This window comes from Ambystoma mexicanum, chromosome 3p (genome assembly GCF_040938575.1).
Source record: "Ambystoma mexicanum isolate Mex_15411 chromosome 3p, UKY_AmexF1_1, whole genome shotgun sequence".
Taxonomy (NCBI): Eukaryota; Metazoa; Chordata; class Amphibia; order Caudata; family Ambystomatidae; genus Ambystoma; species Ambystoma mexicanum.
Genome location: NC_090925.1, coordinates 775,098,727 through 775,115,477, shown reverse-complemented (window position 1 = coordinate 775,115,477; position 16,751 = coordinate 775,098,727). Strand labels below are relative to the sequence as shown.

The following is a 16,751-nucleotide window of genomic DNA, read 5'->3' as shown; positions in this document are numbered from 1 at the left end:
AGCAACTCGAGCGCGTGACCCTGAGCTAGGGCGTCCAGCACCCAACGGTCGGTGGAGATGGACTCCCACACACTGACGAAGCTCGCCAGCCGGCCCTCCCACCGGGGTGCTTCGGTGGGGGCCCGACCCCACAGCCGGTTCAGTCCTGCTTCGACGAGGCTTTGCCGCCTTGTCCTCCTTGGCGACGACGGCAGGGTCTGCCTGACTTGCCTCGTCCCCTGTAAGCTTCCTGTGACGACGAAAGGGCCGCTTGACGGTAGGTGGAAAATCCGCCGCTGGCACCTTTGGAGGCACCCTGTTTGCCTCTGCCGCTCCGAAAGGGCGGCCGCCGTTGCTGGAGAACCCCAAGAGCCCGGGCCGTCTCCGTGTCCGCCTTGATGGCTTGAAGGGAATCGTCCACTGTTTTCCCAAACAGGTTGTTTCCGTCGAACGGCATGTTCAAGACTCTGGTCTGCACGTCCTGACGGAAGTCAGTAGCCTTGAGCCATCCACGCCGCCTAAGGCACACGCCGTTGCCCAACTGGCGAAATCCAGTGTCAGCGATGTCCGTCGCAATCGTAATGGCGTGGTCCGACGCCACCTCTCCTTCCTGCAAGATCTCTAGGGCTTCCGCCCTCTTGTCGTCTGGTAGGAAGTCCAGCAGGGGGGCTAGTTTGTACCACAACTCCCTGTCGTAGCGGGCTACGATAGCCAAGGCGTTGGCTGCCTTAATCGTCGTCGCTGCCGACGAGATGACTCTGCGTCCCATCGGGTCTAATTTCTTTCCCTCGCCGTCCGGCGGGGAGGTTGATGTGGAGGCCGCGCCCCCCCCCGCTTTCTTCCTGGCTGCCGCGGAGACGACCGAGTCCGGGGTCGGCTGTGCCCGAAGGCACAAGGGAGCCGCGTCCGGGACCCGGTACTTCTTCTCGTACCGATCCCTTCTAGCCGGCGTCGTGGATGGGTTCTTGAGGAAGGCGAGGCCCTCATCCCAAATATCGTCTAGTAGAGGTACAGCGAGGACCGTCTTCCTCTTGGTCTCGCGCCGTTGATAAAGGAAACCTTCCTTCTTCTTCTCTTCCGGGCAGAGCTGGAAAAGCTCGGATGCCCTGGCGATCATGGAGTGAAACGATCCAATCTCGTCGGGCGGGGAAGCCCGGGTGGGAGGTGACGACGGGAGATCCTAGTCATAAACCTTGTCGTCTGTACCCGTCGCGGCCGTGTCAGTCCCCGTATCGTCCCCACGTGTCTTGGACGGGGAGGAGGGCTGAACAGGGCGCGATGGCTGAAAAGGAGGTGGAGGGTGAATCCTTCTTCTCTTAGGGGGAGGGCTCCCAGAAGGGCCTGGCTCCGGGTCCCCCGTCGGGAGCGGTTCCTCCGTTGGTGGTAACGGCAGTCTCGTCCTTATCTCCAAGCATAAGGACTGTATAGCCAACAAAATGGCCGTCGAGTTGTCTTGCGGCACTGGTTGAGGGAGATCCGACGGGCGATCAGGAGCCCCGACGGCATCCTCGACGCCCTCGTCGTCTTCCACGTCGGGGTCCCTCCCGACAGGATGGCCTTCTTCCATGCCAGAGCCGTGGCCTAAGACTTCGATCAGCTCCTCCTCAGAGGCTGAGGCCGAGTCCACGACGACCTCCTGCCCCCCCTTTCTTTTCTCCGTCGGAGGTTTCACGGGGGTCCTGTCGATGGGCACGAAAGAGGACTCCCTCCGCGGTGGCAGGGAGATTCTGGGCCCCGGGGTCGCCACCACTGGTGTAGCCTCCACAGGCTGAGCCAGGGCCGCCGCGACTGTCTCGATAGAGGTCTTGGCCGGATGGATCAAGGCTTTCACCACCTTAGGTGCGCTCACCGCCTTCTCCTTGGGGGGAGGGTCACCACCTCGCTCCCCCTCCGATGGGGCCTTAGGGCACGACCGGGGTCTCTCCAGGAGTTTCGCCGGGTGCTCGGCCTTCCTCTTACCCGAGCCAGAGCGTTGGCTCGTGGTTGCCCGGTGCCAGCAGACTCGCGGTGCTTGGCCTTCTGTTGGACCCCCGTCGCCAGGGCGCCCTCAAAGGTCTTAGAAAGACCGCTCGGACTTCTTCTTCTTCTCGCCTGACGGGCCCTTCCCTTCCAGCCAGTTGGCGAGACCTTGATGGCGGTCCTTCATGGTCCGCTCCGAAATATTGCCGCAAAACGCACAGTCCTTCTCCACGTGTGTCTTGTCCTCATGTAGGCAGTAAAGGCAAAGGGAGTGTTCGTCCTCCTTAAAGACATTCTGAAGCTGGCATCCAGGGCAGACCCTGAACAGCTTTCCGGGCGTCGAGCTTCCCTTCTCCTGGGCCATGATCGAGATGGGCCTGAGAAACTTCTGGAGTCCTCCAAAAGCGTGGCTCGACGAAATCTTCACCCTTGAGGGGCGTAGACGAATCCGACACGGGTCCCCGTTGATCGGATGAAGAAACGGTGGAGCTTGAGGCTCTTTTGACCGAAAAAAGAGAAATTTTTCTGAGAAAAAACGTGAAAAATAGCACTAACGCTCGAGAGCAATAGCACGAGGATCCCAACACTTAAACGTGCAGTAAAAATCTGAAGATGGTCTATTTTTGAAATAAAATTTTTTGGGGCGAACCATCCCTTTAAGAAAGGACAAGTCATCAAGAGTTGGCAAAAAAGACGACAGTCACCATTTTAGTACAATGGTAACCAATGTGTCCCTTATCACAGATGTGACAGCAGCCTACGTGTATGTTCCACTAAGAATTAGGTAGAAACAATCCACTGCCACCAGCCACTTGCACCTTAAAACACTTGTGTATAGGCGCGTTATAAATGCCATATCATATCTTGTCACTGTAATAAGGAAATTACAAAGTTGAAAAAGGGATACAATGTGTCCCCTCAGCACTCCACATAAGGTGGGCTGTGCATATTCCACACAAAAATAATAAGGCAGGATAAAAAAGTATCCCTCTGTCCTTGGAAACAGTAGTTCTCACAAGGAAAATACAAAAAGGGCAGCTCAAAGAGCTCCCAGCAACACTGCAATAATACATTGCAGATGCCTTAAAAGGTGGAGGAAAGCATTAGTCCAAAAAGGTATAACCAAAAGGGTTGAACATTTTTCCCATAGACATGGAGTGTGGAAAAAAGGGACTCACAAGTGGGAGAATACTGCACTAATGAATTTCTACCCAACAAACGAACCATCTTCCATGCCTTGCTACCCTTGGCCCTAGGGTTGGTCTCCCCATTGACAAGAGGTGTTGCTGTCTTGTGATCAAAAACATGGGCAGGAAACCGTTTGGCAACTTTTGCACGAGTGTCCTCGAGTAAACCATCTAAGACAACGATACCTTAAGCCAGTTTGTCCATTCTTCTTTTATTAACAAACACAAATGTTTGAGAGCTACCCAAATCTCTCTGGCTATTGCTCTGATGAAGTTATGGACTATAATGGAGAAGGAATTGCCACCTCTCGGAAAGACATAGTGCTGACCAGGGACTATAACCCAGAACTACACTTAAATGTATTCAGTGTAATGTTGAATGGTTTTGATATCTATTGAATGTAATGATGTCTAGTGATAAAGTATTGTCATATATAAATAATACAATACGATAAAATACAATGTGTTTGAGATATTGTATTTTAGGTTGGGTTGACCTTTCCTTAATGAGCTCTGACTGTGAGACGATTATTTTACTGCAGGCGCTTTTATCTGTTTACCTGTAGTTTTCTTATTCCTCTCTTCCCTTTCTTTTATTGTATGTGCATAGTGTGGAAAGTTTAATTTTAAACTGTTAACACTTAATTTAAAAAAAAGTAATACGTTAACTGCAAATATCTGAGGGCTTTAAATAATGGACACCGAGTAGCCAGAGTGGTGCGCACATATAATGTAACGCATAGCCTTGGAGGAAAAAATGTAAACAGCCCACGTTTGCTTTAAGCAACGGAAAGAAAACCATGCATTTCACTTACTTACATTAATGGATGGAACAGGGACAAACTGGTCCATTGAGAAATGGGGATATTTCCTGACTGAAAAGGTCATAACATTCAGAAAGGAAAGAGGAAACCTAGAATGTGCATCTCCTTTTTGCCATTCATCCTTCATACTCACCGCTGACTCCAGGCCTAACAAGGTTGACTTCCAGTCCACAGTTTCCAGCAAACGCCATCTCCAGCAGGCAGGTAATCAGCCCACCATCACTGACGTCATGGCCAGCGCTCAGGACAGTCTCTGCAAGGCAAGAAACACATATGTAAACTAAGTGTCAAGCTGAAGTGGTCTTTGCTCACGGTGAAACGACAGGACCAAACTCCTCTGCTGAAGGTAAATAGAAGAATCAATTAGTGAAATAATGGTGTTAATCCAAGCTACCGTTGGTGACAATACTGAAAGAACCCACACAACTCTTTCACAAAAGAAAGCATGACTGACCACTGGTGCTACCATCTCATATAATGAGAACATTGACAGCACCACCAACCATGCTCCAGAATGAAAGTTGTGCCTCGCCTACAATGAGGCTACCAAAACAGTGACACTGTCATGTAATTAAGATGGAACCTTATAAGAAAATTGAGATTGTTGCAGACGGGAGCAATCGACAGAGGAATATGTACTTGCCCAGGGCGTTTAAGAGAATGTCAGACTACCAACCTATGCAATGCTTCTGTCAGAAGAGATGGCTAATCAAAGAACCAAAAACAAACAAAATCGTGGTATCCCGCTACACATCCAACGTATGCAGTATGGCTTGTGCTGCAACACAAGGGTTGAAAATATCACCTTTGCTTTTCAACATATACATGGCCCCACTCTTGAGACTCAAAGGTCATTGCCTAATTATGCAGATATTCAAATTATTTTCAAAGTAATATCCTGCAAAGGCTCAGATGCAGCCCTCACCAGCTCCTCACTCAAGAACGCGAGTGATGAGAAACAACCTAGTACTATACCCTAACCAGACAAATTTCTTGACTTTGCCCACCAACTACCCACCTCCTACCACCCTTATATGCAGCAATGCAATCGCCAAACGAGATTGACTGTTTCATGGGTATTCCAGAAGTGGGCACGAATTTAAGCGCTTTGATGGGCAGAGGACGATCCTGGAACTACAAATTGATACAATTATTCAAAGAGGTGCTTTTACTACTTCGACTCAGATGGCGAATACCCTTCTTTACCTTTCCACAAAGGACCATCCCTGCCATATCCCCGGTTTTAGGAAAAAAACAACTAAAGTATATCCCATAGCATGCCGGCTCACATTCATAAAACAATATATTGTTACATAAAAAAGCCTAGCCACGACACAGAAGCAGATTGATCAAGAATGTAACCCACAAAAAGTCTGACCAAGCCGGAAAAGATGTGGCTGCTCCGACCGCAAATGCCCATTCACATAGCCAATAGTTAATCTATCCTAAAGACAGACATGTTGAAAACAATTCTGAACCACAACATTAGTGGACATTAGGGCGATGGAGAGCAAAAATGTCAAGCTCCTGGGTTGCTCCCAGGCAGAGAAACCATTTTAGGTCTCTCTGCCTAACAGAAGAAAGCAAAGTGAGGCAATGGAAGCTAAGGTGTGCGAGGAGTGGGCCTTGGTCCCAAAAAGGGCCTAGTGTGCGCTGTTGCCCTTTTTTGTGTCTTTGAGTTGCATACTTTGGATTTGTCCACATAGAAGAAAGATGTGCCTTCAGTATGATTGAATAGATCAGAGACAACAAAACATAAATTTAATATAAATATCACCAGGTATGTAGACTTTCCATCAAATTATTTCCAACGAAGAAAAGTGCATCGAATGCATATTTTTGATTATTTATGTGGGGTAAAGGGTTAATTTTGTTTCGGGTGTGTTTTTAAGGGTTAAAAACAGGGAGCAAGGTGGAACCCCAAAAACATTTTTTTTTTTTTAAATTGGATGGTACTTATCTTCGATGGAAAGACATGCAACCATATCACCATCTACAATTAACTCAGTGGAAAGAGGTACTTAAAGAAGTTATCAAATGAGCAACTGAAGACGGCATCTAAAAAAGGAAAAACTCCCACCTTCTTTTTGGCCAATGCCACCTTAATGTAGTGACAAGTGCAGTTACCCAAACCTCCCTCCTGGTTGGACACCATCAAGTGGATATCATAACTCATTTATAACACGCCTGTACACAAGTGTTTCTAGGCGCGACAAGACAAGGAGGGGAAAACAGAAGGACAAATGACGATCTTACTGGGACTTGTGTCATTCAGATTGAGCAAGTGTGGGGTAGATGGGAGCGGAGAAATGCCAATCGGTTTGGGGGGGTTAGGAGAAGTGCAAGTGACTCAATAAGTGCTGCCAGAGGGTGGCTCTTAAGTGCAAAGAGAAGGGACTGTAGGGTTACAGATACAGACCCTTAAGTGCTGAGGGAGCCCGAAGACAATGCAATGGCAACTGGACATGCAGGAACCAGGGCCCGAGTTCAGGGGTGGCCAGGTGACCAGTGTGGGAGCTATCAGGGACATTAGCAGGGGAGAGAAAGATCAAGCGGAAGCAAAAAAGAAGGTCTTGAGTTGTTTCCGGAACCGGAGGTGGTTCTGCTCAAGTTTGAGAGTGGCAAGGTGGCTGTTCCAGAGGATCGAATACCTACTCCTCAATTGAGGATAATCAAACACCACACAAAACATCTCCCCAACAGACCACTGTTTATTCTTTATCACTTTGCAACCAGCCTTCATCTAAGCAAGCTCAAACATTGTACAACAAAAACACAATACCTCACACTAGTCATGGCTACAGTTCAGTACTAACATCTTACCTTCTAGAAGTTTCTGTGTTGCATTAAAACAAGCAGCAAGTATCTCGGGATTCTCGAGATCAGGACATTGGTCTCCGAGCTGCGAGTAGCACTGGGCCAATGCACTCCCCCCAAGACGGTTTCGACTGGAATTAATAGGCACGTACATGAGTGTTCCTGAAGCCAAGAAAAAAAAAAAAAACATTTAATAAGACGGATATCCATCGGATGCAGGTAACACCTATACATGGGCGAAGGAGGTCTGTAGAGCAGTCAGTCTCTCGCTCTCTCTCACTCCCTCTAGATCTCGCTAAGCACACCACTAACCACTGCCCCACATCCCTTCAGGTTTGCGTGCAGTTTCTCCAGGGACTGAAGCTAGGATGAAAAAAATGGTCACCACCACAAAGATCCGCCCTTTGCAGTTGTTCGCACCGACTCTCATCTCCCTTTAGAACACTTTTGGAACAGCACTAGCTAAATGGGACCACAAGATGAGCACCAGCCAAGACATACACAGCCACATGGAAGCTCAGCCAGACAACGCATCCCGACAGAGAGCATTGCACCAAGCCCATTTATCAGAATTGCTCTGAAATACAAATAGTGTGGAAGAGATGCAGGACCAAGATAGTTTGCAATTCACCTTTACATTAATCCAGCTAAGTAGAGTTTCTATAATACAAGACAATTGGACAACCATACTAGCCTTGTGGTTGTTTTCTGTCATACAGGTAGATAAGCTGGTTGATAGAAATTCCTGGTGGTAGATCATTAACTGCAGGGTTCGAAATTGAGGGGAGGTGGGAGCTACCTTTTGGCTCCTAGGGCCAACTGGTGCCTTTCAAACATGTAAATGTGACATCAACTTTGAGTATTTGGGAATGTTAGTAAAGAATAATTATAACACATCTAATACACATTTAAACACAACGGTTCATACAAAATGGACACAAGGTTAAAGGAGCATCCCCCAGGAGCTGGTTTTGGCTCCTACTCATCAAATCTCAATTTCAAACCCTGACCTGTGCACAAGTCTCAGAACTAGAAAGCTGACGCTGCAACAGGTTAGAATGCACATTTATTTGCACATGGACTGAACGAGAAAAAGGAACTGCTCAGGGTGTGGGCACGTCCCCTGAACAGTGTGTGTGTATGTCGGTGATCTCGGAAAGCATTTAGCTTTTCAATTAGCTGGGTTATGGGTATACAACAGAGTTTAACAGGTGAGGAATGAAGTGACCTGAAAGAGACTTTCGCTTCACTGGTTCACTGAACTTCAATAAGATTGGCCCACTGCCCAGAATTGAAGTCACACAGATACCATCTTGGTTTCTTGAATTTACAAACTAATCCCAAATGAGGGTCATAGCCCTCACTTGAATACGTGCATACATTAGTAAATGGAACACAGTTCCTAACTTTACCTTTGCCCCCAGGGTTCTTGAGGTCAGGGGTCACTGTAGCGGTAATATCAGGACAGACTGCATAGACCGAGATAACAAGGGCCCCTGTTGAGAAAGGTTTCAGAGAGAAATACAATACACATTAGCTGCAGAAAGCAGTGATTTAGTTACTAAATGTCAAGAGACTACCTTGAATGCAAGCAAAGAACTACAGCATCTGCTAGTGACAATGGATGTTAAAGCACTTTATACTTCAATCAATCATGTTTTGAGGGACAAGTCTGCATCATACTATGTGCACATCGAGATGTTGAAAGAACTATTGTTATTTACTCTCGAAAATAATGTGTTTTTGTTCGATAATGTGTATTAAAATGCAAGAAGTGGGCATAGCTATGGGGGCAAGTTTTGCCACAGCCCTGTCCAATAATTTCATGCATCATTCTGAACAGCAATTTGCACTGAATAACTCTGTTTTCAATGCTCACATTCATTTATGACGACATTACATAGATGATGTGATAATGGTCTGGTCTGGCTCATTTGAGCTCCTAATGGAATATTTTGTATATCTTAACTCTAAAGATTGGGGGCTTGCTTTCACTCATGCATGCAGTATTGATTTTTTTGGACTTGAAAATGAATCTGACACCAACAGGGTATGAGATGCATACGTTTAGAAAAAGTAAATCGGTTAACGCGGTGTTACATGCAACCAGTTGCCATAAAAAGTCAGTTATATCCAATATCACCAAGAGGGAATACATAAGAGCCAGACGAAATTGCAGTCGCACAAGTGACTTTCTTACTGAATGTGAAGACATTAGAAGGAGATTTATGGCCAGACGCTACAAAACAGTGACATATGTTTTGTTGGTATAGCCAATATATAATTTGTTGATGTACTATGCAATGTGTCACCTCATGGTTATTTAATGCATTGAATTGCACCATTCCACCCAGACAGACAGTAATTACCGGGGCATATTTGGCATGCACAGTATGGCGTCACACCAGAAACAATATAACATTGTAAATCTATACAGTGCACCCACTGGATGTAATGCTAGCAGTGGTTGCCATGGAACCTTCTATCAAGGTGTTAATTCAATAGTTGCTCCACAGACAATGGAATAGTGCAATCACATACACGTGACTGGGAACCCCTCAGAAATTGAATCATAATTTTTTAGAAATTGGCGGGGTAACCCGCGAACAGGAGAGCCATTTAATGGACAGTTCGCTCAGCTGAACGTTGTATTTGTAATCATAAATTGTAATCTGCAAATGAATTGGTGAAGGTTTGAGTCAAGCGTCAATAATGTGTGCAAATTGCTGCATGTGTTTGCAAGTTATAATCCCAACATTCTCAAAGGATGTTTAAGGTTAGGTGTTAAGATGGTGAGCTTTGACTGTACAAGTCTGGGTTATCCCTCACCAAGATGGCGGGCATGTTGGGCTGCTTCCTGCATAATGAGCACCAGTCGAGTGTTTCAAGTATAAATTCAGTTGCTACAGGGAGGCGCTGCTTGCTCCACAATACTTTGAAGTTGAAAAGCATTCACCATGTAAGGGCGCGCTGCATCATATGAGCCAGACAGGTTGGCTGATGGGGTGGGGAGGGTCTTTGTTACTGGGACCAACATTAAGTCCTTTTCGTTTCTTTCCTTTTCCTCACCTGCGCCGCATGCGGTTCCCTTATGTCCTTTGAAATACAGCAGATGGGTATTCCACAATTGTGGGGGGATTTAACTTCTTGATAATTGAGGTAAGACCTCTTTGGAAGTCTTTGCACATGACAATCTAGGAGTGGCGTGTTAATGTACCACATTAAATCAGAATGTAAATCATGCTAATCGCAAACATTGTGGATATCATCCTTCTAGATATGCAACTACAGACTTGCAACAATCCTGAATCGTTTTAGGTAAGTGGCCTGACATGGTTATAATGAGTATCATTTTGTGAGGCCAACTAGTCCAGTAATCGATACTATTAATAATGTGTAACAGGAGGTTTATGTTAATTTGGATTCTATTTCGCTCATGTAATTTTAGTACTTACCCAACACGCGTGGGCGTGACGAGGTTTAAGGTACGCAACCATTAAAAAAAAAAATGTCATTTAGTTTGAGATTGTTATTTTATGGGTTTGAATTAGTGAGCTTGGGATGTTCATACCAATATGGGTCATTATTGAATGTTATGGTGTGACACAATCTGTGAAACATGGACAATTTCAAATGGGATGTTTATACTTACAAATTGTTTGACATATTATATGTGAAATGTGACTCTTGACATGTGATTGCAAAGTAATTCTGTGATCTGCCCCCAACCCCCCCTTTCTTCCACCAATCCTTTCTGTGTGTTTTTTATACCGTCTATTGGAAACGTATCCTTTTGGCATCTAATGATGCAGTGAATTTGAACATGCATACGCATTATATATGATTTTGTTGGACCAATTTTGGTGGTGTTTTATTATCTATTTGTGATTGATAAAACACTCCCGATGCATACTGGGCTTATGGTTATCTATAATTTATATTTTGTATTGTTTAAATTACACATTTGATTGGCTTCAACAAATGACAATAATTGTATGATGAAATACACACATTGGTTAATATCAGCCTCAGAAGAAGAGCTGTGCTCAAAACACGTGTCCACTATAACCAATTTACTGATCTTATCCACATAAAAACTATTGGTGAACATGCGCAGTGTGATTGTATCATTCTTTTAGTTCTTCAACTGGTGGAGTTCCTGGGCAGGGGTCCGACGTCCAGACGTAATCACCCTCTACCAATCACCAAGTTGTTTGTTCTGGATTAGTTTGTAATTGATTATTACCTGTACACGCACTGTGGTTCCCAGTCTCTTTCTGCCATGGTTGATCATATATCAGTCCCAGTGAAGCCCTGCCCCTATGTCTTGATCTCAAGAAGACCCTTGTCAGTGTTTCAATCCCTGGAACGATGGGAACAACCAGTCTCAACCTCTGCTAAAGGATCTGTGCCTTCAGAAGTGTTCACCAGTTCTCTCCTTGGCTACCTCGCTGCAGCCATTGCCACTCCGTGTGCATCCTTGGAACATGGAGGACCTTAAACATGTGTTACAAGATGCCTGCTCCTGCATTTTCAGCCTTCTAGTCCCAAGGGACAGTCATACAGTGCCTGCTGTAAAGAACTCATGGTGGCAACAGTTAAGACAGACAAGTGATCACAGTTCAAGGGCGTTTATTAAACTGTATGCATGGGTGAGAAAAACGCCTAATCTAAAACTAGAGCTGAGATGGCAACAAGCTACCATCATCAAATAATAAGGCCGTCCTAGTGGTGTCTTGCCAAATGAAAAGGACCTATACTAATGTTAGGGAGAATTTTCAGTTTAGTGCTAAATTCCTCCCACCTTAGAGACCCCCAGCTCTTTTGCTGAACTTTGGGACTTTTATTTTTATGTGTTTTCTGCGTTTTTCTTTGACTTTGGAGTCTGACAAACTTCATATGCATCATCTTTACATTGTGTCACACAGCACCTTCAGTTTACTGACACAGGGAAGTCTTCCAGATTTCCCAAAGGTTTAAATACCATCCTTTGGTGAAACTACTGTTTCCATGAGCAGTGAAGTGAAACTGACTTTACTTACATTTTGTAACTTTCTAGACCCAGCACACACTATCTTGCAATAGGGTGCTGGAGGGGTTACTTAGTATCCCCTTTGTCTAGTTTCTCATGTAACATTTTATGTTACCCTTATTACAAAACTCCATGTGCTTATTCCCCTTGGTTACAGGAATGCACCCAAATATGATTGGCCGGCTGGATGTCCTTGGAGGACAGACACCCTGCTGTGTGAGTGACAGCTAGGTTGCAAATGAATGGGAGAAACCTGCAGAAAAGGCGACTGGACAAAGGGATCTGAAGACGAACTTGGAAGAGACGCTTGCTGCAAATCCTGGACCGTTGGTTTGCCCTGTGAAGCCCTGCTGCATTGTTGAAGCTCCAAATTCGCCTCGATTAGTGAAGCCCTGCAACGGACGACTTCTCCCCTTGGGTTTGTGGGAAACAATCAACTCCAAAGCAAACTCGTCTGGACATTTTCTCGGAGCGGACTGTACTTATATTGCTGCTGCAGGAACCGACTGCCAGGGAGAGGAACACCAGATCGAATGCATTGTTTTTAGGTCCGACCAGAGCTACAGGAAGATCCTCCGGGCTCCCATGAAGGATTGAGCAGGCCTGATCCACCTCAACAGAGTGCTGGACCCCAGATGTGAGAAAAGTCCATAAAGGTATCCGAGAACCGCAGTGGTGCCGTTTGTGAGAGCCGCGAGTAGCTGAAGTCGCGAAGTGTCGCTGATCTGAAGCTTGCCCATTGCTGTCGCCAACCTTCCATTCGTAGTGCAGGAGTCCCCAGACGTCCTCCCTCTTGTCCCCACGACTGAGGCCCAGGAACAACAGGATCTGCAGACATACACAGGAACAGAAGCCAGCTGGAACCAGTTTTCTTCAAACCAAAGGTACGGTAAAACTAAGGGGTTTCTTACCTCTTGTCGTGTAGCCTTGCTAGATCTCAGTTGAGACTTGTCCTGGTTGCTTTGCAGAGTTGCTTGCAGCTCTGCCCCTCACGAGCCTACCAGCTTGTGGCCCTACAGTGATTTACTTTTGTTCAAAGACTTCTAAAACTTTGTGCAAGACTTATTTACCTACCAGAAGTGCTTCATTTCACCTAGACATTTGTTCAATTAACATTGGCTGGCATGGCTCCCTGAAAGACTCCTCTTACCTCTGACTTTGTGCTTTAACTATTCCCCAGGAAAGGGTTAATTTACTTTGCATTGGGGGGTTTAAAAAGTACTTACCTGTTTAGGAATATTTGTTAACCATTGTTTTATTTCCTCCTCTTTTCCTTTTGACACTAAACCTCAGTATTGCTCTAAATGTACAAGTGATATATCAATGTCCACAGTGTCCTAGTTATTTAAGTCAAATGGGTATCTACTGATTTATTAAAACTGAGACTGTGTAGTTTTGAAGTATATTTTTGTGTTACATAGATTTGCTCCCTTCTAAATAAGACTTATTCAACTGACTGTTAAATTAATAAATAATTGTTTAATCAAGAAACCTTGAGTATAAGTGTTTATATGGATACTTATCACTGTGAATCTCTGTGTAATAACCCTATCTCTGTGTAATAACTCTACAGCTCACATTGACCCCTCTTGAGATAGGCCTGGCTGCTCAGTCACTACCATCTTGTGTACATGCTTATACCTAAGGTTGGGTTAACTACTGCCAAGTGGACAAGGCTGGTGCCTATCCACAGGATACTGCATACAATCTTGCCTAACAACTAAAATACCTATTGCCAATCCTTACAACTAAGTTAAAAAAAAAAAAAGAGTGGGATCATTTTCACCAGAAACAAAGTAGTGTTCACAAAATGAAAAGTCAGGATGGTATGGCTGGGTCTCCCTGCCCCACGTTTTAAGCACAGGACAAGGAGGAACTCCTGAGCACAACAATATTGTCAGTTTTCCACTCCAATATGGCGGCCTCTCTGCTACCCCATGTCTATGTCAGTTCGAAGTAACGGGCCACACAAGGCGTGTTTTCCTTTTTTCGCACTCTAAAAGCCTGCTCATTAAGGGCTCTGAAAAAACAAATAACTCTATGGCACGCAATGCGTCAGTTTTGTGTCGTTCCACCAGAAGGTTTAAATCTGCATGGTTAGGGATGCAGAGTTAGTATGCTGTGTTTTCGAGCGAGCAGCATCGTATAATGACGTTCGCCCACACAAAAGGTAAGCCAGCACTATTGGGATGGCCGGTTGTCTTTTTTTCAAAAGGGTTCAGACGCCCAGTCACCCGATAGTTTTCTTTTCTTTTCCCCCTCTCTCCTCCTCTCCCTTGCCCCCACCCTCTCCTTCCCATGAGGCGGGTATGACTATTTTTCACTTTTAGTTAATTCGATGATCCCTAATAACTGTGGGAAGCATTGACTGCAAGGCGGTTCACTCTGTTCCCGTCACTAACACACAAGGACAAGGTATAGATTTGAGTTTGATTCTGGCTGATTTGCACACCAGCGGAGCTCCGGGAGCAGCAACCGGCTTGCTGCCCTTGGAGACCTGCATCCAATTAGCCTCTAGTTGCGGTTTTGACTGTGTAACCTTGGTTGCTGTAGGTTTGGATCAGTAGGACTAGTCCCAATTGGTCTTAGACCATGGAACTCAGGACACGGTTATGGGTTGCTACCTCCAAGCTCTTTTTTCCTTTTTATTGCCCCATTTCCGGGTGCAGCAATCGGTTTGCTGTCCCCGGAAATTGATTTGGTCAAACTTTGGGTGACGGAACATGATAGTCTCCGTTTGGGTTAGGTATAACATGCCAATCACACACATGTGCACAGACCAGCACATAACTCACTTCAGGAACCGAGAGTAGAAGGTTCGGATTACGAAATATGCCCATAAACAGGTCCGTTAGATATAGTGTTAACACATTTTAAAGGTCACAGGTGTACTTGCATGACTGAGTAAAGAAAGCATGCCGTAAAAGCGTAGAAGGATGTGCACATTTTCAATTATGGCTGCAAAGGCTACTTTTTTGCAAGCACTCTCAAAAACTCTTCTTGTTAAACTTCCAACAGATTCTATTGGGATGAGCTCCTTTTTGGTCAACCTTTTTTGCCTACAGCGCAGATGTTAAGAATTTTGCAGCAATTTGCCGCCACATGGGTTAACTACGGTATCTCCCTGTGGAGTGTGACCTAGATCCCTATTGCAAAGGTAAACAAATGTGAGGTATTCCTTGGAAGTACTGAATGACTAATCGCATAGTTCCTTTGTTTAGTAGTCTTTATTTGTTTTGTATACTACAGAGACATACTTGTGTGCAAGTCTGGCATGCACAGTATTGGCACGAACATTGTATCAGAGTGCCAGTTTTTTCTTTGGCTCCAGAGAAACTGTAATGGCCCGTGGCCTGCTCCGGGCAAGGTACATCCTCTAATAAAATATGGATGTGCTTACAGTATAGGTATGGTAGTTCTTTTCCCACAAGAATAAAGCATCTTTTGGTTAGACAGGCCTGAGCTCGTCTCGGATTGGGTCCAGGCTTTGATATATAGAGCCAAATGTGGCTTTTCACAGTCTGTGGCTTTTCACAGTCTTTGGCCACACCGTGTTGTGGCCTTTGCAGTGCACCTCACTCCCTTTGACTTGGTGTTGTCCCGGGTGGGTTTTGGTTTTTACAGTGAAGGTGGATGGTTCCACAATCCTTTAGACAGATGAAATTGATCTTGATTTAACTTTTTGAGTGATAATATGAAATGAGCCAGAAAAGAGATAGACTGATTCACCAGTAGGTGTTTTCTATTTTAAGGTTAACTTAGGAGGATGGTGTTTCAACTCCTGAAATCAATTTGACAGATGCAAAGAGTAAACAATGTTTAAATAATTTTAGCAGTTGAGAATACTGATCTAGATATGTGCTTGTTCTCTTTTTTTACGAAATTCCTGCAGACAATCCATTTAGTCAAGCAAATTGAACACACACCTTTGTGATCAAAATTAAAGACTGCTTATATGTCCTGATGAGGGTGTTGGTTGAAATATTTCATCAGCAACCAGCCCCGAAACTCGAGTCGACACGAATATCATTCTAGTCTATCATTTTAGGATTTTGACTGCTTTTTGGTCTATATAAATGTATCTGGTGAATTGTACATGTTCAGAACAATTTGAGAATATGTGCCAATGATGTATGGTTAGATGATAAATATGTATTTGTTTTAAAATGTCTAATAGATAGTCCTTATGCATTTAGAAACAAAGGTTTACAATAGCATATTTTGCACAGTATGATTGGTTGGTTTGGAATGAGGATGGGCATGATTGAAGTGTATGAATAGGTATGGGGGATTACAATATGGTGTGTTTTTTTTTATATATAATGGAACTGCATTATTATATTTGCTGATTTTTAATTACAAATTGTAGCAAGAATTTTAAATATTGTGTATCAATGATTGCCAGTTTGTGTATACTGTCTCTATATTTATGAATATGATGATATCTGGAAGAGAAAAAAGAAAATATGAATATAATAAGAAAAAATTGATTCCACAATAAATGTTTCATGAGTTTTTAAATTAATCTCTCTAAAAGGGATTGGTGTGTGAACAATTGAGAAGCAATAAGGAATGCAAAGAAAGTCTGTACATGTCTTCTGACAATTGTACTTTTTGTGATGGAACTCTTGAGCACAGCCCACTCCTGGGCCTCTCCAGCACGAGGCTCTCAATTCTATGTCAAGACCAGAGGCTCCCATTATGCTTCTCTTTCTTTTATTCGACAATAAAGAAAAAGCTCAGCAGCAAGATATTTGTGCACCAAAAGTAAATGTGCCATGAGTAATGTGCAGAAAACAGGTGCACCCAATATATATAATAAACATAGCAATATAACAGTAATATAACAGTAATATCTTAACATAAAAGGTAAAGGTCTCTGAAGAAACTACATTTCCCAGGGAGCTTAGCTCCAGTTCCTTTAGAGGCAATCAACACGTGACCTAGTCCACC

At 44.5% G+C, this 16,751-nt stretch overlaps 1 protein-coding gene across 1 annotated transcript in view; it reads right to left on the bottom strand.

Moving 5' to 3' along the window:
- Window positions 1-16,751, bottom strand: part of PFAS (phosphoribosylformylglycinamidine synthase) — a 786,527-nt gene that overhangs the window by 155,754 nt on the left and 614,022 nt on the right. Inside the window, exons 20-22 of the mRNA XM_069651729.1 lie at window positions 8,179-8,262; window positions 6,773-6,928; window positions 4,083-4,202 (exon numbers count right to left, since the gene is read on the bottom strand). Coding sequence (XP_069507830.1) covers window positions 4,083-4,202; window positions 6,773-6,928; window positions 8,179-8,262 — 360 coding nt within the window. The remainder of the gene's footprint in view (window positions 1-4,082; window positions 4,203-6,772; window positions 6,929-8,178; window positions 8,263-16,751) is intronic.